Source organism: Pinus tabuliformis, chromosome 5_1 (genome assembly GCF_031772625.1).
Source record: "Pinus tabuliformis cultivar Carrire ecotype Pingquan chromosome 5_1, CPIR1, whole genome shotgun sequence".
NCBI lineage: Eukaryota > Viridiplantae > Streptophyta > Pinopsida > Pinales > Pinaceae > Pinus > Pinus tabuliformis.
In genome coordinates this window covers 248089614-248114006 of record NC_142305.1, presented here as the reverse complement: position 1 = coordinate 248114006, position 24393 = coordinate 248089614, and the positions used below count along the sequence as shown (strand labels likewise).

The 24393-nt window shown below is 37.7% G+C and overlaps 2 protein-coding genes across 6 annotated transcripts in view; both read right to left on the bottom strand.

The window, feature by feature from the left end:
* The window catches only part of LOC149164337 (NF-kappa-B inhibitor-like protein), a 202672-nt gene that overhangs the window by 121491 nt on the left and 56788 nt on the right, over positions 1 to 24393 (bottom strand). For all 5 annotated transcript variants that reach the window (XR_016260686.1, XR_016260687.1, XM_089432057.1 and 2 more), the window contains exons 2-4: positions 2698 to 2864; positions 2429 to 2533; positions 1564 to 1620 (exon numbers count right to left, since the gene is read on the bottom strand). Coding sequence is in view for 3 of the 5 variants with exons in the window: in XM_089432057.1 (XP_089288183.1) it covers positions 1564 to 1620; positions 2429 to 2533; positions 2698 to 2864 (329 nt within the window). In the remaining 2 variants the exon portion in view is untranslated. The remainder of the gene's footprint in view (positions 1 to 1563; positions 1621 to 2428; positions 2534 to 2697; positions 2865 to 24393) is intronic.
* Positions 21063 to 23701, bottom strand: LOC149164338 (uncharacterized). The gene is made up of 2 exons (XM_089430905.1): positions 22084 to 23701; positions 21063 to 21959 (listed from the first exon to the last, which is right to left on the bottom strand). Exons 1-2 carry the CDS (start codon positions 23436 to 23438, stop codon positions 21479 to 21481), a joined length of 1836 nt encoding a protein of 611 aa, XP_089287031.1. The 5' UTR covers positions 23439 to 23701; the 3' UTR covers positions 21063 to 21478.

Sequence of the window (24393 nt, the reverse complement as noted above, 5' to 3'; positions counted from 1 at the left end):
TATTTCATTGTTCTCTTTGATAACATTAAGCACTATGAAAAGGCCTTCGCAGAAGGCCCTTGGTTCTTGGGAACGGCAGGGCTTTTTTTGACTCCCTGGTTTCCAGACTTTGATCCAGCCACTGCAGTCATTACCAAGACACCGGTATGGATCCGGCTTCCAAACTTACCTGCCCATCTATGGAATACTCGTGTCTTCAGAGCTATAGGAGACACATTGGGTAGCTTCATCCATGGAGATTTCTGGAGGGCATCCAAAGGCCTCTACTCATATGCAAGAGTGTGTGTGGAGTTAGATCTGAGCAAGGGCCTTCCAGAGCAAATCAACCTCAAGATAAATGACTTCGTCTGGACCCAGACGCTGGATTACGAGAACACCGCTTTTCGATGCCGCCATTGCCAGCAATCTGGGCATTTGCAGAATACTTGTCCTTCTCGCCTGGCAAAAAAGAACAAGGCTAACGTCTCCAAGCCCAAGCCCAAACGATGGGCTCCATGCTCTCCTCCTCCAGTCGAGGATTCAGATTCCTCCAGTTCTGAAGAAGAAGATAGCGATGAAGAATTGAAACAGGCCCCCCATTCTGTTGCCCCTTCCACCGAGGGCCTGGCGCCTTCCTCTGATTCAGCCATTGCTCAGAAACGTGTCCATTTGTCCTCTTCCTCGGACTCAGAAAAGGAGGGCTCCCCGCGGGAGGACCCCAATCTGCAAGTTGTAATCGCCCATACACCCCAAAGTGGCTGGGTTGAAGTTAAAAATAGGAAAGGGAAAAAGCTTCGTGTTGAAACCCCCACTCTGTCAGGGTAGCATCCAATGCTTCTTAAGCTTTCAGTGACTAGTTGTAGCTCCTTGTTTGCTTATCTCATTTCCCGGAACCGAGGTTGATAGTCCTATCATTTCCGGTTGCCGGTATCCTGCATCTCTGAAATGTATTCTCTTGTACAATATTTTACTGCTTAATAGAATTAGTCTTATCGAGAAAAAAAAAAAAAAAAAATTACGACTTTTTCCAAGGAATTTTTTTTTATGTATACTAGTTGTATTAGAGACCATGAGGAGCCTTGATCCCTGGTATGGGAGCCCTAAGATTCTTTTATTAATGGATTAAATAAGATCGAGATTTGGCCTCTCATATTATTGTTTAATTGATTTCCCTGCTGTTATATTTCCATGGTGCAAAATGTTTTTGTGTTGGGCTTCTCTAGTGTGTTTTATTCTAGAGGGCATGGAAATTTCAACAACCGAAAGGTAGCTTGAGCTTTGACGTTCTAAGACTTGTCCTAGTACTCCTAAAAACTGGTGCCATGTAGTCTTATAAAAACACAAACTCATGTATAAAAAAACCTAGAAGCTGTCCACTTGAAAGGCATGGTAGCTACTCCCAAACTAAGCAAAATATTTTTCATGCTTATGCAAACTATAAAGACAGCAGTTAGCTCAATCCAACACTACAATCTAGGAATTTCAATTGAATCTCAATATAATGCAAGACAAATTCCATCCAACTTGGTGGAAATATGACAATTTTGTGTATGTGTGAAGAATTTGAATGTCAGCATTTCTTACAGCTTCATACTCCAGAAGCCCCATCATCTTCCTATTTTCGCTGTCTGTTTTCCATTCCTGCAATGCACAGACAAAATCATGTACCATCAATTATCCCATTGATCTATACTATGATATGAACTAGATTGCATACTTTTCCAAAAAGCTAGGTTTGACAAGGACATTCTGAAATTCCTAAGAGCACTTAATTTCCAACACTCTTGACAATTCCTATCAACAACCCAGTACCTCCATAATACCTTCCTAGAGTAGTTCCATAGGGGAAAACATTTTTAAAAGAAAATCAGAAAATGCAATTTGAAATTATTGAAAAATCATCTCCGTGGCCTTAATATATTAGGAGGATATAACAGAAAATTATCTTGTTTTATAATTTTATTTAGGTGATATATTCCACTAGTAACTGAAGAGATGCTTAGCATTCAATTCGATCTTAGCAATAACACCTACTTCATCACTTTCTCAAGATCCTTGGGAGAAAGGACCTTTCCTCTTCATAAGAAATGGGGCATAAATATTAACATAATCCCATAAGATGAGAAAGTAGCCCAGTTATAAAGATTCCTCTGCTGTAGTATAGAAAGTAAAACAAAATCACATCCTTATGAAAGAACATAGCTTTCATTCATTTAGAATAGGCATAAATAGGCCCCAAATTGGACATTAAAGTCAGAAGTGTCTGCATTTAAAGGAAAAACTGGATTTAATAAGCAATGCAAGGAAATGAAGAGCATGCATACAATTAATTTAAAAATTTCCATTTAGTTTAATTCTTGTTCCACTCTAAAAATGGAGCCAAAAACAAAATATTGTCCTATCAGTAGGTGGAAAGGAAAAAGATGGGGTGACAAAAAGAAGAGCGTACAACTGTAGAAGCAGTTTCATTTACTGGAACTTCACCATCACCAGAAACCCACTTTCTTGTACGGCTTAGCTTCAAGAAGCCTCCTCCACTTTCATCATCAGTTATCTGGAAGTTTTCTCACATAAAACAACAGTTAGCTTCCAACTGCTCCATAGAAGTAAAGAGGCACGACATATTCCATAAATCTCTTAAGAGAACTACAAAAAGTACTGCCAAACACAATCAGGAAGAATTTCATTTGTCTTTCAATTCAACCAACATTATCGTACCTTTTGAGGCTGTTGAAGTTTTTCCTTCACTTCCGCTCTTCTGGATTCATCCACTTCCAAAACTTCCTTTTTCCAAAGCATATCAGAAGTTTTGGAGACAAGATCTCCAGTAATCTTTCTTTCTTGCAAAAATAACTCAAACAGATCTTGCGCTGAGAGCTCATTGGCTGCAATTTGCCATGACAGAAACTCTTCTTTCACTACGTTAATTTCAAAAGAAAAATTCCATGAACAAAGAAAACATACTCTAAATTTTACCGTACATGTACTGAGAACATGCATTTTACAGACACAATTAGCTGGCCACGGGCCCAACCAGCTGAGTAATCCCCAACTGACCTACAAGGTTCTAGAGTGAGTCCCTAATGGATAGTCTTCCCTGAAGGTCATCAGTTTCAACTTCCTAGTGAACATACAAAAGCTGCCCTACTTTTCAATGATTAGTCAGAACATGTTCTAACAGTCAATAAAAGGGAAGATCATGTAGATGGCTTTTCCTGCTGTGTTCAGAAGGAGGAATTGTCTCATCAAAAATATTCCAAACAACAGTTGTTTGTGTCATCATGCGAGGGGAGTTTTCAGGACATGAATTAAGCAATGGGTTTCTTGTTTTCCACTTGGAGATCTGTTATATTAAGGCTTATAATAAGCTGTCCCCTAACAATCTTCATGAATCTACAAGAGAAAAATTTAATCCACTCAGGTGATAGGGACCACAGAGGAGGGAATAGGAAGGGATGGCCAATACGTAGCAAAAATCCCAAGAATAATCAAGGTGGAGTATTATTTTTTCAAACAGGTTGTAACTGAAATTAAGGAGCACAAGGCGAAAGCGGTGTTGAGCAGTGTTATCAAAACTGGTGGAACCAGCTGGTCTGACCAGTTTGGACTCTGGAGGCAAAACAGGTCAAACCAGTTGCCCTAAACTGGAAAAGGCCATTTCGGTATGAAACCAGCCAGTTTCGTACAATATCGTATGATGTATCTATTGCCACACAATCTATCAGGGGCCCTAGGAGGGGTAACTAAGGGACAACTACTAGACCAAATGACAACAATGGGACAAAGACCCACTATCACCTCAGTCGGTGTCCCCTGCTATTTATGGACTTTCACCGATGGGAGAAATCCCAAGTATAAAGGAAATCACTTGAATGGTAAGATCAATGGCAAGGTATGATGTGATTTCCAAGACCCATTCAAAGGGGAGGCTCAAAGAATGGCTCAATGCTTCAAGAAGAAGCTAAAGGCTCTCGAAGAAAGGCCTATGAGGAGACCTAGACTAAGGCTAGTGATATTCAATGATGATGAGAATTCCTAAGGTCAAGGTTCCTAAGATGATTAGGACCTCTCAAGAAGCCTTGAATGATGCATATATGCCTTTAAATAGATTTTCGCTATCCTTGAGAAGCCTAGAGTGGGACCACACGAGACCTGGGATTTATGCATAAACTCGATAAAACTCTTCAAAGTGCTCTCTAGGTCAAGGTGGGATAGGAGAAAGGGTTTTGAATGATTTATTCCACCAAATACTAAGCCCATATAACCCTCAAAGAAGTCCCCAAGGTGAGAGATAAAGACCTAGGTTTTCCCTCTCAAAGTAGCACCTACGGTAAGAGATTTTATGGACAAAACTTGGGCCGATGCCCACCAAACTTGGAGCATAGATAGCCTAGACCTTGAGCTTGATGTTTGGATCTTTGGATTCCAAAAAATCACTTCCATAAAATTTCGCTGCAAGCCCTAGATTTCCACCCTACCCTTAGGGGACTGAAATTTAGGAGGAGGAGAAAAGGAGGAAAGAGAAGTTGGTCACCAAACCTCTTGGAGCAGTGCCTAGTCCTTTGGGCTATGGAATCCTAGATGCGTTAGATTGGCCAAATTTGTCCTCAAGGAGGTCAAAAGTTGATGCCCTAGCTACCAACCTTCAACAATTACCTACTATTAGAATATGGAGTTTCATGAAGAAAAATAGCATTTCATCACTAGGAACATTCATTACATCATGAGTAACATATGCAAGAGCCAACCAAATAGCTTCCAAAAAAAATTCTTCAACAAAATTAGGGCACAATAGCATTTACATTAGTTGCAGCAATTACATACATTAGACATTTTCAAGAGAAATATTTCATCAACAAAATAACTTACAAGATAATCATGCAATATATCCATCCATATTCAAGAAGTAGCTCCAAGACAAGATAAAAAATCAGCTCCAAATATCATAGTGCATCCAAGATACTCCAATAACTTCCAAAGAAAAAGTGTGAGTTCTTTTTTTACAAGAGAAGAATCGAAGTGGTGATAGTTAGTTTCACAAATGAGACTCATCTCTATTTATATGAGTCTCTCCTAATTCAATTTAGCCTTATGAACCCCCCTAAATTATAAAATAATGTGCAAATAACAAAACTTGGTGACAAGCCCACCGAATAGTTCATAAAGTGAAGAATAAGCCATCCAAAATGAAGCCTAAATGATGAAACAGTGGTATAGAATAGTCATTGGAGGGCCTCTTTGAGTCCTCAAGGTGCCATGATGAAGAGGAGGGTTCCAAAAATGATGATCAAGGGGGTTTCCCCTTGATTTCCAAGCAAAACATCCTGTGGTGCTCCCAAGCGGTTGTGGGGCACAATCAATGGTCATGGATCTCTTGTGGCTCAATAATAAGTCAATGCTCCACCAGTGAGGGCTAGAAGATGATGTATACCCTCTCGTATCTCTCTGGATGAGTCAAAACCCCATTTGCGTGCTAGATCAGCTACCAAGTATTGGGTGCAAATGTGTGGCCAGCTAGGCAACATGGTCCAAGTGCATCATCGTCTTTGTATGGTTGGGACACGAACAAGCAATATTTGGTGTTGAAGAAGCCCATGGTGTGGCAATCAATGCCATGTTGTGGTGGAGGCCCATGACTCTCAACGCTCACCCTAAAAATGCCATTATGACCTTTTAGAGGGCTTGGATCCCATATAGGGAGAAGTCCAAGATGAAGACCCACCTGCAATCATGTATAAGTTCCAATGTGTATCCTCACCTTCTAGTACAATAATTCATTAGTGCAATTGAGTAAATAATCTTGCTAATCAAGGGAAAAAGTGGACAATTCATAGTGGCATGCCCTTCCAAATGAGCTTTAGAATGCGCAAGTATTACCTTGCTCAACAAGAGAGGTTAATAAAGGACCTATTAGATGGTTTCAACCTCTAACAGAGTGACAGGTTCATGGTACATCCATCAAATCGCAGGTGTCATATGAAGTAATGATGTAACGGAGTGGGGGCAAGAGGGAAGGCTCCAAGACACATGCCATTGTACAAGGGTAGCTATAATGAAGGACGCCCACACATTGAGTGTATAGAAGTAGGAGGGAGAAATCGTGGAACATGAGTTACCTCGCCTTTTGTTTTTCCACCCTTATTCATATGCCTTTTGCCTTTTATTGATTTTTCTTTCTTTTACTGCTCGGGGCTCCAAGGGATGAGAGCATGATGTGCATGATGTAGCAGTGATTACCCCCTTAAGATTGGGCTGTTCATCGACCACCAAGGATTGGGACAATCATGGGTTCCTTAATGATGCAGTGGGTACTCATAGGGGCACTAGCAACTAGGGGGATGGCCATAATGATAGGGGGTAGAGTTCATGTTTGCTTTTACCCAGGTGCTAAATTTTTGTCTCGACCATCTTTTGCATTTTGTGGTACATTTCCTGTTGTAAGTGGAAAAAATAATGCTTTTATCTTTCTTTTTAGCTACATCAACCTCTGGGGCATCGTTCCAGGCCCGACCCAAAGTGTGGAAAAGGGGAGATGGAGGCTAACACCTTGTGGACCCAATGGACAAATGTGGACCCATAAGGGGAAAGTGTGTAAAGGGGTTATAATGAGTGGAGGGGAATGAGAGATATGATATCGGGAAGTGGGACCACGCAACCAAAATCAAGGTTTCCCATGTAGTGCCACTCCTAAAGCTAGTAGCTAATCGAGGAGATCCCACGGGACTAGGATACAAGACTAACCACTGAGTTGAGGCGAGGGAACAGAGGAAAAGTCCAAGCCCATTCTTTCCACCGAATCCCCCAACTAATCTACATCCAAATGTGGCCAGGAAAAGAAAGCATAAACACCTAATTACATCATGAAAATCCATACCTTCGAAGTTGGAAGGCCCCACCTTCAAACATACGATCATAACAGAAGCCCAGAGCACACAATTGTTGGCTCGGCTGGTAAAGAATGGTGGCACATCGAGCTATCTGGTGGCTACAAGTGGCTGCTGGTTGTTCGCTAAAGACAAATCTGGGAGAAAATTTCTCCTATAGTGGTAACCCACTAGTGGTGGGTAACATTTAGCTCTAACTGGGACATGATTTCTCAATAGATTGCATGAACCATGTACTCGAACAAGGAGATCATGAGAACATAAGCAATCTCTTGGGACCACGAACCTGTTACATGCACATCAAAGATGAAGCAAATGAGGTAGGATGCTTTTATGGCATCCTTTTGATCGCCCATGCTTTTGTTAGTCCATAAAAACCAACAAGAAATAAAATCTACTTCTAAATGCAAGCCTAATCTACATGCACCTAATCTAGCATGATAACATAATATGATGTTAAATTCTAATGCAAAAACAATATGGAATGCACCCTACTCTAACATGCATGGTTACATTATGTGAATGCTAACTGTAATCAAAGACCCAATGCAACCAACATATCATCTAGTCAATATGTGAACACCTGTCCCTTTGCTTGCTCAAGCAACAAATTCAAAATAAGAGATAAGATGAATTATATGTAGGATCACAAGGGTGCGAAATGGGAAAATAAGAAACCCAAACATCACAGAAAGGAGAAATGTGCGATGGGAAGGGCACAAATTTGGAGATTTGGATCCTTTCCTACAAACAAAGAATGGATGATTGGATAATTGAACTCATGAAATCCCTATCACGATCTTCCCTAGTAGTGCCAGACCTTGTGATTGCTTTGAAGTCAATGCAAGAGGGAAAAGGAGGAGGGTGGCACAAAGGATGATGATCAATAGGTTAATCTTGGAATGATCATGCTTAGGAAGGGGAAAGGCTCATCATTATTAGTGTTAAAAGGGTTAAGGAAAGTGCCCACATGTGACTCAACTCAATGGGCCAAGGGGATATTGAAAAATTTTGGAGGTCCTGGGCCAAGGGAATATTGAAAATTTCAAGATATTTTGAACCCTTGGGCCATAGTAGTTAAGTCAAAGTCAACTTTTTGTGGTAATTAACTTAAAATAACATTTTTGAGTTAATTAAAAGGAAATTAAAAGTGAAATTCAGATTTCCTCAAAAAGTAACTTTATTTCAACGGTGATGATTAAAAGATCATATGATCTTCATCAATGGTTGAGATTGCTTTGACGGGGATCAAACCAACTAGTCGTTGGAGAATTTTCCTATAAATGAGAAGCCTCTCCATCATTTGCATCCAATTTTTGAATAGTGTACTTGCTCTAAGAAAGCTCTTGTAACTTTTTTCTGGTTAATAAAACGCAAAGACTTTGGGGTTTCAGATCATGGTGTTTCTGTTTTAGATTTATGTGGTAATATTGTTCTTAATACTTTGCTGCTTTTATTTGCATTTGCTGGTTAATAGGCTTTGAGAATTGATTTGTGTACAGGTGACTCAACTCAGTGAGCCAAGGGGATATTGAAAATTTTTGGAGGTCCTCGGCCAAGGGAATATTGAAAATTTCAAGATATTTTGAACCCTTGGGCCATAGTAGTTAAGTCAAAGTCAAATTTTTGCGGCAATTAACTCAAAATAATCATTTTTGAGTTAATTAAAAGGAAATTAAAAGTGAAATTCGAATTTCCTCAAAAAGTAACTTTATTTCAACGGTGATGATTAAAAGATCATTTGATCTTCATCAACGGTTGAGATTGCTTTGACGGGGATCAAACCAACTAGCCATTGGAGAATTTTCCTATAAATGAAAGGTCTCTCCATTATTTGCATCCGATTTCTGAATCGTGTATTTGCTCTAAGAAAGCTCTTGTAACTTTTTTCTGGTTAATAAAACGCAAAGACTTTGGGGTTTCAGATCGTGGTGTTCCTCTTTCAGATTTATGTGGTAATATTGTTCTTAATACTTTGCTGCTTTTATTTGCATTTGCTGGTTAATAGGCTTTGAGGATTGATCTATGTACAGGTATCTTGCACAAATTTCTGGGTTTTTTAGAATATCATTTTAATTTGATAGAAGTAGCAGGTATCTCTATTTATTGATAATTTTATGATCATTTTTTAAATCTCTATTAATCTAACAAGCAGATTTAAGTGTGCAGAAGTTATCATTCAGAATTTGTGCGTTTGGGGAAGTCCTTAGCTGGACCAACTGACTCTCAGTTTACAGAATCTAAAAGAGCCCACTATCTTTTTAATTTCTGAAGTCATTTTATAGAATAATTTACTTAAAGAGTTTTTCTTGGGCTTGTGCCTATTTAAAATTTAAAATTTATTTCTAAATAATGTGCAAAAATTCATTTAAATCTGGCTAATAGAGGGCTTTGATCTGTATATCTATTAGATCTGTAGAATATTATTGTAGATTTATAAATATCAAATTTTTTAATTCATTGGGGTTTTGGGTATTTCATATTTTTGTATATACATGCTTTGGGGTTTTTTCTATCTTTTATTTGTACAGTAACAGATCTGAAAATTGTAAGTGATTTTTGTGGATTTCGGAGAGAGATCTAAGCCCCAGAGGCATCTCCATTTTGTTTGCAGGTTGAAGATAAATTTCAAAAAGATCGTGGGAAAAAAAAAATTGAGCCTTGAGGACCTGTGCTGGCCATCTCCAGCCTCTTTTCTTGGCCTCCCTTTCAACATTAAGGTCTCTCCTCTTTCACCAAAATTCTCTCACTAATTTTTCCTAAATTTTTTCCTAAAAATTTCCCAAAAAAATTTTAACAAAGTTTTTCACAAAAAAATTCTGAGTTGAGGATTTTCAGTGATTCGGGCAGCATATTTTCAGAGGTCTTCGAGCCTCTAAGGGATGACTGGTGCACATCCTCTAAACCCTTACCTTCTTCATTGAACTAATTGAAAGAAAGATTAATACTAACATAAAATTTTAGTTATCTGAAATTTAGCAGCAAACTAGTTTTCATCTTTCACTACATTACATTTCAGAAATTTAATTACTTTCAGAAACTTTTGCATGCTATTTTCTGAATATTATTTCACTATTTTTTCAAAAAAAATATAAGTTTAATTCTTTTTGATCTATTGATGTATTTGATCTAAGAACTCAAAAAATTATTAAAAAAACAGTGAAATAATATTCAGAAATAGCATGCAAAAGTTTCTGTAAGTAATTATACTTCTGAAATGTAATGCAGTGAAAGATGAAAACTAATTTGCTGCTAAATTTCATATAACTAAAATTTTATGCCAGTATTAATCTTGCTTTCAATTAGATCAATGAAAAGGGTAAGGGTTTAGAGGATGTGCACCAGTCATCCCTTAGGAACTTGAGGACACCTGAAGATATGTTGCCCAAATCACTGAAAATCCTCAACTCAGAAATTTTTTTGTGAAAAACTTGGTTAAAAATTTTTTAGGAAATTTTTAGGAAAAAAATTAGGAAAAATTAGTGAGAGAATTTTGGTGAAAAAAGGGAGGCCATAAGGCTGAAAGGGAGGCCGAGAAAGAGACTGGAGATGCCTAGCCTAGGGCCTCAAGGCCCTAAAAAAAATTGCCCACGATCTTCTTGAAATTTATCTTCAACCCGCAAACAAAATGGAGATGCCTCTGGGGCTTAGATCTCTCTCCGAAATCCACAAAAATCACCTGCAATTCTCATATCTGTTCTTGTACAAACAAAAGATAGAAAAAACCCCAAAGCATGTATATACAAAAATATGAAATACCCAAAACCCCAATGAGTTAAAAAAATTGATATTTACAAATCTACAATAATATTCTACAGATCTAACAGATTTGCAGATCAAAGCCCTTTATTAGCTATATTTAAACAAATTTTTGCACAATATTTAAAAATAAATTTTAAAGAGGCACAAGCTCAAGAAAAACCCTGCAAGTAAAATATTCTATAAAATGACTTCAGAAATTAAAAAGATAATGAGCTCTTTTAGATCCTGTAAACTGAGAGTCAGTTGGTCTAGCTGAAGACTTCCCCAAACACCCAAATTCTGAATGATAACTTTTGCACACTTAAATCTGCTTGTTAGATTAATAGAGATTTAAAAAATTATCAAGAAATAGAGATACCTACTACTTTTATCAAATTAAAATGATATTCTAAAAACCCAGAAATTTGTGCAAGATACCTGTACACAGATCAATCTTCAAAGGCTATTAACCAGCAAATGCAAATAAAAGCAACAAAGTATTAAGAACAATATTACCACATAAATCTGAAAGAGGAACACCACGATCTAAAACCGCAAAGTCTTTGCATTTTATTAACTAGAAAAAAGTTACAAGAGCTTTCTTAGAGCAAGTACACGATTCAAAAATCGGATGCAAACAATGTAAAGAGGCCTCTCATTTATAGGAAAATTCTCCAACAGCTAGTTGGTTTGATCCCCGTCAAAACAATCTCAACCGTTGATGAAGATCAAATGATCTTTTAATCATCACCGTTGAAATAAAGTTACTTTTTGAGGAAATTCGAATTTCACTTTTAATTTCCTTTTAATTAACTCAAAAATGATTATTTTGAGTTAATTGCCGCAAAAAGTTGACTTTGATTTAACTACTATGGCCCAAGGGTTCAAAATATCTTGAGATTTTCAATATTCCCTTGGCCGAAGACCTCCAAAAATTAAAAACTTTAAAACCTGCGAATTTTAAATGTTGGAGAATTTAATTTTTCCTAGGACCCAAATAAATTAAATTTTTGGCTTTGGCATTTTAATTTATTTTAGCCAGAAATTTTAATTAATTGACTCATGGGGGGATTATTAATTTTTCCAACCCTCTAATATTTAGCCATGGTGTCTAGCTATGAGGGACCATGCACTAAATATTTTTTATATGAAATATTACATTTCTAACCCATGAAAGGGGGGCACCTGCTCGTTATAGACCCTCAATAATTACCCATTTCTGCGACACAAAATATGATCTAATAGACTAAGTGACTTGTAATAAAATAATCTAACCAAATAGTTAGAACTATTCCCAAATCACTTTTATAGAGACTTGATAAATAACACTAAGACTCATTTAAAATCTCGACGATAAAATCCACCCTAGCTTTCAGGTGACACTAGAGGGAAAAACTTTGTCGATCATCCGTGTTTAGAAACACACATGAATCGGTGAAACTAAAAATCTCCTAGGATAGAAATCATCATCAGAAAAATAAATTTACCTAGGTTGTTACATACATTTGTCTTACTAGGATCATTTACATTACAAAATGTAGAATGGGTTTACAAAACTCCAGTGTACATATAGCTGATAATGATGAATTTGTGGATCATCTAAGTGCTCAGAAACAATGGAATCCATGCGCGAAAAGATGTATAGCTATGGGGTAGTTGACATGGAGTTGTTAACATCTGGCTCTACTTGGGGACATGTTGCTTCATCGAAGGAATGTGAGAATCCAGAATCTGCACCAAAAGAAAACACAGAATGACATAAGTAGCATCCATCCAAATATAATCCAAAAATCATCATATAACATTATATAAATAGAAGCTTCGTAACAATTCTACAAACATGAAATGTAAACTTAGTCTAAGAACAGAAATAAAATGCTAAAATGACAAGGTGTAGGGTTAAAAATACAATACAAAGAATGCCCCATGGCATCAGATGTGTTCAATATAGCGCATGCTGAGCATTTGCCTGCTTTTTGGCAAATCTGTTGGTTGCTTTTCGGATATGCCATGCCCAATCTTGCATATCGTAAGACTATGTCTTATCCGAAAATCGAGCTGCTCTCGGCCATCATATGCATCAAATCGCTTCCTTCTACTTTTCTGCTTTTTTCTCTTCTTCTGCGTGGGTTGTGATGTCAACAATGAGAACACTATAGATTTCTTGTCCTAATCTTGAAGATGTTTGGACGAAAGATCTAAAGAATCTGAAGTATGCCCAATCTTATTCTGAATATACTCTATTAATGGTGATACATAAGCTCGGTCTTCCTTAACCAAAGTCGACTTGTCCTTAATGGGAAAAGTAACCTCCTTGCGATGAGATGGGAAATGATTTGGTGGACCAGGAGATTTGTGAGTCGTGACAAACCCTTTGTGCTTTGGTTTAACCTGAAATCTTGGAACTTGTGCGTTTTTCATCATTTGCAACATATCTTGAAGAGTGGTATTTTCGATTTTGATGGCATCATTCTGGTTAGAGTGTTCAACCTTCATAGCATTTATTTCCTTGGCATGGCCTTCCTCCATGGTCAATAATTTATTCTAAAAACATATTTGACTAGCTTCCATATCTTTCATTAATTGCACTTGGTTTTCCTCCATGGCTAACAATCTGTTCTGAAGAGAAATCTGACTAACTTCCATGTCCTTCATCATTATGTTATGATTTACTTGTATAATACTCATTTCTTTCTCATGATGATTCTGCATGTCATTCCTCATAGCCTCCATCTTCTGAGCACACTTTTCTACTATGGTGGCTATGTGACCAGAGTGATTAATTTTCATGATTTCTATCTCCTCATCACGTTTTTCTATTTGGGTGTACAAAGTTCTCATATCCTTGGTGTAATCAGCTATAATTTTTTCTTGATTAAGCTCCATGTTTTTTACCAGCTGCTTTAGTTCTTTAATAAGATGCTTATCATTTTCCCTTTCATTGTCGATACTAATTTGACAACTTGTTTCTGCTTTTCCATTATCATGGATTTGTTTTGCAACGGTACAATTGGATTCATCATGAGAACATTCACAATGCCTGCAATATGGCATATTTTGATATGGAGAATTGTCTTGAAATATTTCGTTGATAGTTGGGTTCTTTATAGGATCACTTTCATCCTTTTGCATAGTACTAGGGGCACAAAGAAAGCCACCTTGATTTCCATATCTACCTTTAAAAGCATTGATGATGTAATTCAAAGAAGCGAAAGAATCCTTAGGACAATTATAAAACCAATCCAAAGCATCACCTTCTAAAGAAAAGACAAATAGACGCATCTTGACATCTTCATGATTATATTGTGAAGGAAGACAATATCTAGTTACTATATGAGTAACCCTAGAGAAATGCTTTCTAGCAGTGGTTGAATCACCACTCGAGAACAAAGGCAATTTATGAATGGCCTCTTCCGGCATATCATGAAGAAAGTTAGTAAAATGACACGGGGAAAACAAGTCATCCATGATGACTTCCTTAAAGGGATAAGGAGGGACCAAATGGATGCTAGAAAGAGACCCCTGCTCAAGAAAATCAAGAGATCCCCAAGAAGCGAGCTTCTAGCAGAAATTTTTGTAAGAAATGAAAGAAGTGGAGTCGCCACTTGAACATGAATCTAGCTCTAAGATCCAAAAGGAAAAAACCAAAAGGTCAGTAAGGGAGAAGCAGATGGATATAAGGGAAGTTTTCTTGTATGAGGAATAATGGATGAATAAGTTTAGTCGCCACCCAAACAGAAAACCAACCGAAATGTCCAGGTGCTTAAAGTGCAAACAAAAGATAAGGTGATGAAAAGATGAAGAAATATAATGGCACCAGAAAATGTGGCATTGATGGGATAAGAAATGATTAAAAAACAGAAAATGTGTAGATGAATGTTGTAAAGCCAAGGTCCAATAAATTGGTCCCAGCAACGGCGCCAAAAAATGTTGTTGCACAGAATGTCTAGGCACCGCAACAACTCCTCAGATTGGGGGTTATCACACTGATCCCCAATCACTCCGTTTGAGTTGTCTCCCAATAGTAGACTAAGGGGGGGAGACCCTATGGAAATGGAAAAATGAAAGATTAGTTGTGAACCAACCAACCTGGGAGACACAGCTAAGCAACCAATACTTGTTTTAGATTGCGCAAGAATTTAAGAATTCAAAATGATTTGAAGAAAGTGATACCAGTGCCTTGTGGAGTCAAATATCTTGTGAAGAAAATAAGGTTCAAGTAAAGGATCGGAAACTGCTGCTGAAAAGATTCGACTGTCTCAAAAGAACATAAAGAATTAAACTCAGAAATTTACTAAAAAAATAGTGAAATTTTCTGAATTTAGCAGCAGATTTAATTTACTTACATTTTTACTGTTGTTTAATTGCAGAAATAGAAGTTAGTTTCAGTGACTTTTGCAAACAAATTTCTACAAATTGTTTTACTGTTGTTCAGTAGTTTTATTTTTGAGTTTTTTAGATCCAATACGTCAATAGATCAGAAAGAATTAAACTCAGAAATTTTCTAAATTGTAGTTATCAGTTTGTCATTTAAAATTTTCTGGTGTTATACATAGAAATTTCTGAATATTGCATGGTTACAGCACTGTTCTTTTAGAATATATTGCTAGTTTTAACATTTGATGTAAGAGCAGATTACTAGACTGATATTTCATTAATGTGATCTGAGTTTAAAACATTTAGTTTAATTTATGAAGTTCATTTGTTTTTTACATGCTTATGCAAGTAGGACTAATCTAGTTGTACTTATGCATCTAATGATCTTCGTTGGGTATTTCATACAAAATGAATTTTTGGATTTAAAAGTGTTTTATTGCAGTGTTTTACATTTCAGTCCATTGTGCATTTTAGTAATTATTTGTGCAAATTTTACATTTTGCAGTGCTGGTATAAGTACCTGCTTTCACATTTAAATCACCACCTTTCTAAGTCTAAAGTTAAGTAACATTTAAGACATATTTCAAAAATAATTTTAGGCTCTCATTTAACTAAAATTAACCAAGTCCTTGCATTTCACATAGTTTTAATTTTGCATTTGCATATGAGACAGTCGAGTCTTTTCAACAGCAGTTTCTCATCCTTTACTTGAACCTTATTTTCTTTGCAAGATAATTGACTCCACAAGGCACTGGTATCACTTTCTTCAAATCATTTTGAATCCTTAAATTCTTGCGCAATCTGAAACAAGTATTGGTTTCTTCGTTGTGTCTCCCAGGTTGGTTGGTTCCCAACTAATCTTTCATTTTTCCATTTCCATAGGGTCTACCGCCCTTAGTCTACTATTGGGAGACAACTCAAACAGAGTGATTGGGGATCAGTGTGACAGCGCCCAATCTGAGTCGTTGTCGCGATGCCTAGACATTATGTGCGACAACACCTGCCAGTGTTGATTTGATACCATGCTAGCCAATGACTCTCTTACTTTCCAAAGGTGCCTGAAGGTGAGGTAATAGCTAGCAAATCAAGAATTCGCAATCTTCAATAGCTCCAATCTTGAGTGACTGCAGAAAAGCCCATGGGTATTGCTATGATTTGTAATAAATTTTATCATTTTTTGCCTCTTGTACAAATCACCAATCCATTTGTATTGATGGTTTTTGTTCTTAATAATATCATGCATCAAAAAGTTCACTGTGTGAACCAAACACCCAGACCAAAATATGTTGGGGTATCTATCCTCAATAATTGCTCTCGTTGCCTTACAATTAGCAGCATTATCAGTGATGACTTGGATGACATTGTATGGCCCAATACATTCAATTGTTTCAAGTAATGGTTCTGCAATGTTGATGGCAGTCTTGAACTTTTCTGAGTAATCATATGCTGAAAGGAAGATTGTACCATTAACAAACACAGCAAGAACACTTATTAATGGCTTGCCTTTTACATTTGTCCATCCATCAAATACAATGGACACCCCATGCTCATTCCAAGAATTTGTCATTTTACTCAAAGAATGTGTTATTTTTTCTTTTTCATGATCAAGTCCCACGATTCTACCTTTGTCATACCCAGGGCTCTTGTATCCTTTGGGGGCATCATTAATGGCAGAAACCATTTCATGCCAATAAGATGAGAGAAGAACATTGAACGGTATCCCACATGCATAGAGAAACCGATAAATTTTTGAATCCACATCATTCCTACACCCTCCGCCAAGGAAATCTGATATGGTTCTACGCCCTAAAGAGATGTTTGTTCCTGTGCCTCCATATCCACTGCCATGGAGAATGTTGATGGAGTTCTTTGTGCATGTGATTGTGGGCTATGTTCAAAGAGACCCTTTGATCTTTTAGATCTGTATTGGGCTTCCTCCTCTTCCCTTATGTATTTTGGCTCTTTCTGTTGCTGACACACTTACACAAGCTCTGATTCCTATTTGTTTATCCCCATCCCATGGCCTTTTCCCACAGAGGTGCCTCGTGGCATGGGTTTATGAACCTGTGTAAGTTTTTTTGCAATGGAGACATGTAAATTTAGTGGTTCCACCCCTTTCCCTCCTTCAGGCCTAGAAACATATTTCCACAATGGGATTTGGTTTTTGTGCCCTCATCTCCACTCTCATCTTCCTCCTCACCAAGGTGCTCCTCCTCTCCAGGGTTTTCATCAAATCCACTAAAACCTACTTCTTTATCCTCTTCATCATGATCAACCCTCCTTCTACTCTCCAACACCATAATAACAAAGAAAGGAACCAAAAACAAGAGAATGCCAAGCCATATAGCTATGATGTTTGAAGTTTTTTGCCTACAATAAAATGGAGGAATTGGAATGGGAAAGGGAGAAGAGAACATTTTCATTTATTAATGAACATATAAAAAACACAAATGCTAGATTAGAGTGTAGATCCTACCTCTTTGGTCTTCAATCCCAAGCTCCAATCTCCCTTGTAAGCTCCTCAAGCTCCCTCAATCTCCCTCGTCAACTCAAGCTCCAAGCTCTCTCTTACTTTCTCACAAAGGCAAATGATGTATAATGGGAGGGGAGGAGGGCTTTTTAACTTTTTTCCCCTCCCCTTCCCTCCCCGTCCGCCGGGCGGCTTTTTCGCCAGCAAGAGCGAAAAATTAAAGGAGGTAGCAACCGCTCCCTCCTTTAATTTTTCACTCCTGGAGTAAGAGGGAATTGTCGTGGAGCGACCACTTCCTTAATCACTCCCTTAAAAACAAGGAGCATAATTATTTTTAAGGGAGTACGCTCCCAAGGTCGCTCCCCATCCGCTCCCGAGCAAAGCGTGACTTGGGAGCAGATTCAAGGGGGGGAGGGTGCTCCCCTACAGCCTTGATTAGGGCTCAATGCTTCAAGAGAAGCTAGGAAGCCTCTCCAAGAAAGACCTAAGAGGAGAGTCAAGACCTAAGGTTATGAATATTCAATATTTGATGAGTATGTCTAGGATCAAGACTTCCAAAGTGAGGCAAGACTTCTCTAGGAGCTTTCCAAGATGATTCTTCTTCAAAATAGGGTTTATGGTCCACTAAAGAAACCTGGGAAGAAAGCTATGCGAGACCTAGGGTTTGAGATTAATCATGGGAGGAATTCCTCCTATGTACTCACTAGGTCATGCTAGGATAGGGAAAGGGTCAAGAATGATTGATTTCTCATAATTTTATGTGCAAATGACCCTCAAGAAGAACTCTCAACCTATGACGTTCAAGATAAGCTTTCAAAGCTGGAGCTAGGACTTGAGTTTTCTCACAAACCAACCATGGTAATTGCTCTAAAACTGGAGGACTACTAGAGGAGACACCAACACAGATGTTTATCCAAACAGTTTTGAAAGACACCTCCTCTAATGCAATTCGCAAGCAACCCTAGCTAAGTCGTCTAGGAGAGGGGCCAAAAAATTTAAGAGGAGAAAAAAAGAAGGAAAATAAAGGTGATCATCAAATTTTCTTTGACCAGTGCCTTACCCTTGGGCTATGGAGTCTATGTGATTCCCGATTTGGCTACATCGTTCCTCAAGGAGGCTAAAAAGTGATGCCCTAGCATCTACCTTTCAACAATTACACACCCAAGATCTATGGGCTTGCATGGCCCAGATTGAGAACTAGTAATTGCAGTTCGAAAGCCTGTTTACCTAGATCCACCACCATCCGAAGGAGAGCTGGCCTAAAGTGAGAACGGTGTCCACTAAGGTTACAGTGGGTGGAATCTCTAAGTTGCCCTAAGCTTGCTACTTTATTGGACTTGAATTATCTCACAAGTGCAGGTTTGGAAGGAAATAGGTAAAATCACATAGCTAAAACCAAGTTTCAATCCACTAGGAACATTCACCTACTTGTCATCCAATGATTAACTGTGCAATTCCACAATCTAATAATCTTCATAATGATTTTCAATAAATCAGGGCACAAAAGTATTGATTAGTGGTTGTCATTGATGTCAACCCAAGCAGCACTAGGGGCTACCTCGATCTTGCATGGGCATTTTGACTTGACAACTTATTCTATTCTGAGTCAAGGATCTTCTAGACGGATTCTACTCATCGACATGTTTCCAGTGCCACTGATATATGTCACGCCACGTAATTCTTAACGGTTTGAGAGATATTCGTGTTTGAAGTTAGTAACTCCAGTTAGTGGGCTAAAACCCTATGGGGTTGTGGCATAGCACTCATAATTGGTTGTGGTCATTGAATAGTAAATAATTAATAATGTTTTTTTTCCTAAAATCCCTCCAACGTTCACTTGTTGAGGACCCTCTCAACTCAAGACATTCATATAAATAGTGACCCTCATATCCTCCTCTAGTAAGGATTTTGAGGCTTCAAACAGGTCATTGTGGCATTTGTGCTATAACTTTTTTTCTTTGAAGCTTCAGAAGATGAAATTAAAACCCATTTGAGCAGAAATCTTGATGAACCTCGTGACCGAATTTCAGATCTTCATTCACGATATTTTCGGAGATATGATCTAAGGAAAAGTTAAGGTTTATGCAAGCTCCCGAATTCCATGTCAAACAGTGGATGTTGGAAAAATCATCACTCTGAGCATTGGATTCCAATTTCATAAATAGTGGCAGAAAGAGGACGGATTGTAGTTTGTTGGGTATCATTTTCAGGGCCAAATGCCGCAACAGTGACACGTGGCACTTCATACAAGTTCGCTCTATTGAACCAGGCTATAATCAAGCCATCGTGGGAGATTGGGCATACCTCTTTCTTGAAGAATCCAGTCTTGATTAGAACTGTGGGTTTGGAAAGAGGACTCGGAGGGCTATCATAGGACGAAATTTCAAACCCTGGAGATCCGAAATTAGATAGATACAACAGATTCAATATCAAGCTCCTAGAAGGCAAGAAAAAGCATGCATTCAAGGATCACTGCAGTAAGGACCACACATCAACAGTCAAGGGTAAGTCTCCTACAGCAAGGTATGTATGATTAGTGTTTACATTTGAATTTTGAGTATCATCTCTGACATATGTTTTTGCAGGACAACGTAAGTATATACAGTGTCTTGGTTATATCTCTATGTCTCTATATGTCACAATTAGTTTTTCGGATGTCCTATTCTTGATACTACACATTTTATGCTACATATTCTTGATGCTACACCAAGTTTGCTAAATCTATATGATGTTGTAAGTTCATGTTACTTGTCTTGTCATAGTTGATAGAATGGTCTTTGTTGTTGTACTTAGAACTTGGTCCATCACAAGTATAGGGTCTGTCATCAGTTTTATTGTATATATCTTTAGGTTAGTTTTGGATATATTCTTGCATAGAGTCCAGGACTATATCAAGAGTGGGAGTTCTCGTCTACTGCTACAACAAGTCAACAACAATAGTGACAAGCACACTTCAAGTACGCATTGTAATTTTAATTTGTATTTATTCATTATGATGCACTTACATGTGTTTTGCATGCAGAGGTAAGTTGAAGGGTATTTTGTTTTGTTTTGGGATAGGTTTCGTCAGGCAAATTTTGCATGCAGGTAGAAGAAGATGCACGTACAACTTCAAGCAAGAATTCAAGAGCAGAAGTATCAAATCAAAGGAAGCATTGCAGTGGGACATCCTTTGAAGACATGACAATCATCCGTATATTGTGAAGAACTGTCAAGGCCAAGAGTCATCATTGTAAAGTTGTAAAAGAGTCATTTGTAAAAGTGTCATCATTGAAGAGTCATTATTGTAAAAGAGTCAATCTGCCTAGAGTCGAAAAGGCATTATTGGGAGGTATAGGAGTCTCTGTTGGGATCATGTCATGGTTGGGTTGTAGGTCATAGTGTGATTGGGTGTTCGGTCAAAATCATTGTAAATCATATTGTATCGTGGATCGTTGTCCCTGGTAGGGGAATCCACACTCTTGTCTCATTTCCGTTATTATAGGCTAAGTCACCAGGTTCGAGTTCGAGTTCGAGTTCGAGGACCTTGAAATTCGAATAAAGTTCGGCAACTCAAATTTTGTCGATAAAATTCGACATAAAATTCGACATATAGAAATTCGAAAAAAAAAATGTATATTAAAGATAGAGGGCAGATTTATACACTTATAAAGACTATCTTATTGTTAGAAATTATATTAATAATGGAGTCAAAGCATAATTCGATGAAAAGCTTGAAATGTATAGGAAAAATCAGCAAGTTATGTAGCACATGAAAATTGCTAATGAGTCAACCATATTGACAAAGAAATAATGAAAATTTCTAAAAGATACCATTTGATCACCAACCAAAATATGATGTACCATGTAACCATCAAAGCGAATAGAACAGTAAACAGTCATCAAATAAGAGTGAACAGCTTCCACATTAGATAAAAAGAGAGTTTAAACTTTAAACTTTAAAGTAGCAGCTAGCTTGGCAGTTTTAGGCTCTAGCAAATTGTTCATGCAAAAACTAAACTAGAACTCTAAAACAGGAACACAAGTTTTATTCTTGACGTTCTTGTTGCCCACTTGTTATATCAAAAAGTTCTATGTCATCAAGAGCAGTATGAGATATGGATCCGCTAGATGCTTCAGCACCAGATTCATCAGCGAATTCCCCGTCACTATCAATGTACAAATCAGCATCATCCATTGTTGCATTTGGAACAGGATCGATCCACGGAGTAGAAGAATTGGATGACTCTTTAGCCACATTCTTCAATGCCAACTGCAAATTACTACGAACATAAACAAGATCTTCTAATTTTTGAGATGACAGTCTATTTCTTTTTTTGGAATGAATGTGGTCAAAGGAACTCCAATTCCTTTCACATGCTGATGCACTTGCTCCTTGGCTTAAGATACGCATTGCAAAATTTTGCAATTCTGGTGCCCCTGAACCATACCATTCCCACCATAGTGTTGGATCACTTTTGCTCCTATCATACTTTGCTGATACTGTTCCAAATAATCCTTCTTCTAACCTGTATGCATTCAAGTTGAGAGTCTCAATCAGTTCATATACAACAAGATTCATATAATTGCAAGACATTAACAACAAGATTCATATAATTGCATGCAAAGGAATATAATTCAATAGACATTTACCTGTATGCTCTCAACTGACTTCTGATCAAACCTGCAATCTCTGGATCTGGATTTAGCTTCTCAATAGATTGGATAAGTCCATTCATGATTTCTTCGTCCCTATGTCTTGGCAACCCAAACAATCTAGGGTCCAAATAGCATGCTGCTGCGTGTAATGGACTATGCATCATCTTCCATCTATGATCAATTAAATCCCATATCTCCTTGTAATCAGCTTCCACATTATCAAAAGCAGTTGCAATGGCCTCTTTGCAACGATCAAGGCTTTCATAAACAAAACCCATACAAGGTTTATCACCATCAACCATGCGGAGCACATTAACAATTGGGCCACAAATTTTTAAAACCTTGTTTGCATTTTCCCAAAAGCCATTATTGAGCACTATTTGTTCAACATTTTTCCCCTTAGTTTCTTTTGAGAGAGTAGATCTCTCCCACTCAGTGCTGCAAAAAACAGCTCTTAGGCTCGCTTTTTCCTCAACAACTCTTTTCAGAGTAATATAAAAAGTGGCAAACCTTGTATCACAAGGCCTCAACAACTCTTTTGATGCATTCTTCCTGTATATGCTCAAAGTGAGACGATGGTTGATGATGAAGTTTGAAATTGATTTGGCTCTTCGGATTGTTTCATTGACCCAAGGAAATTTGGCTAAGTCATGCAACATTAAATCTAAGCAATGAGCTGCACAAGGGGTCCAATAAATCTGCCCATATTTTTCCATAATCAGCTTCCCTGCACCAACACAATTTGATGCATTATCTGTAACAACATGGACAACATTTTCCACCCCAACTTCTTGAATCGCTTCATCCAAAATTCCAAAAATGAATTCTGATGTCTTCACTTGATCCATTGCATTCACTGCCTTCAAGAAAACTACCCCTTGAGGACAATAAACAAGCACATTGATCAATGGGCGATGACACAAATCTGACCAACCATCACTCAAAATTGTGCATCCTGTAAGCTTCCAGGACTCTTTAATATCAGCCAACTTTTCTGTCACTCTGTCTTTCGCTCTGTTTAGCAAAGTTGTCCTTAAAGCTTCAGATCCAGGAGGAACATAGCCCTTCCCAAAATCAATGGCCTTTTTAATTACATTTTTAAAATATGGACTCCTCGCCACATTAAAGGGAATTGCACATGCATAAAAATACTCAGCAACAGCGTCATCAACTTCCTGTTTCTCAACAGGTTTCCAGAATTGATTTAATGTTTTCGGCCCACCTGTTTTTGCTTGAGGAGCTGTAGAACTAGATCCACCAATGTTTGAAACTGAATTAATGGTGGAGGAAGACATGGCAATCTCCCTCTCAATTCGCTGCCTCTTATTCACCTTTTTCTGCCTTTGCATCTATGAACTGGAATGGTCTTTATCCACTTTGGCTTTTTGTTCATCAGTGATCTTAGTGCAGGCTTCAACACCACCTCCACTTCCATTGGTAATACCGAGAAGGTGATCCACTGCTCTAGTCAAAGTGCCCTTGAAATTATGTCCACACAGCTGACATGAAAGATTAGAACCATCTTTTTGGATAAAATTCCAAGCTACAGCAGTTGACTTTGGGGGTGCCATTGGAATTTAGAAGTCTGAAATGTCTGACACTTCAATGTCTGAAATGCCTGCAATTTTTTTTGAAATTACATTTTCGTTAGTCATCTTCAACACAGTCAAATCAGGGTTCAGCCTTCAACACAGTGAGAACATAATTAGAGCCTAGAGCCTAGAAAAAGTGGAGCATATGATCCAAAAGAAATTGTCCTTTGGGTACTCTCAGGCTTCAGCCCACTAAAACATTTTGTTAACTGCAGACTCAAGTTTCAACTGGGCTGATATCATTATAATTTATTACAGTGGCTTGACATAAAATTACAAAGGTTTGATCTTGTTATGACTGTTGAAATAACAATGAAAGACACTACCTTTCTGTTCAGCTTGTTTCTGGCTTACCTTTCTGTATAGAATACATTGCAATTCCATTATGATTGGTCTAATACCAACGAAAGAGACTATCTTTCTGTTCAACTTGTTTCAAATGGTTTTACATGGTATATTATCTTTCAATGTTTGATCAAACAAAGAATCATGGTATGTGAAAATTTCGAGTTTAGTATCTTTTACATGGTATTCTAGACCAGAATATTTTTTTGTTGAAGTTTTGGTGGAGAGATCTACCAGTTTCTTAACATCTGTGGTATTAAAATCAATATAATTCACATAGAATTTTACACTTGTGTTTATCTATGTTCAATTTACAGAAGCTATTTCCCTTTCTGGGGGTTAATATTGATTTGTTTGCCTGCAGCTT

Excerpts from the sequence above, each read along its gene's own strand:
- LOC149164338 (XM_089430905.1), bottom strand. The coding sequence starts at position 23,438 with ATGCAAAGGCAGAAAAAGGTGAATAAGAGGCAGCGAATTGAGAGGGAG. Across the intron at positions 21,960-22,083 it reads AGTCAGTTGAGAGCATACAG|GTTAGAAGAAGGATTATTTG; the intron begins GTAAATGTCTAT and ends GAATGCATACAG.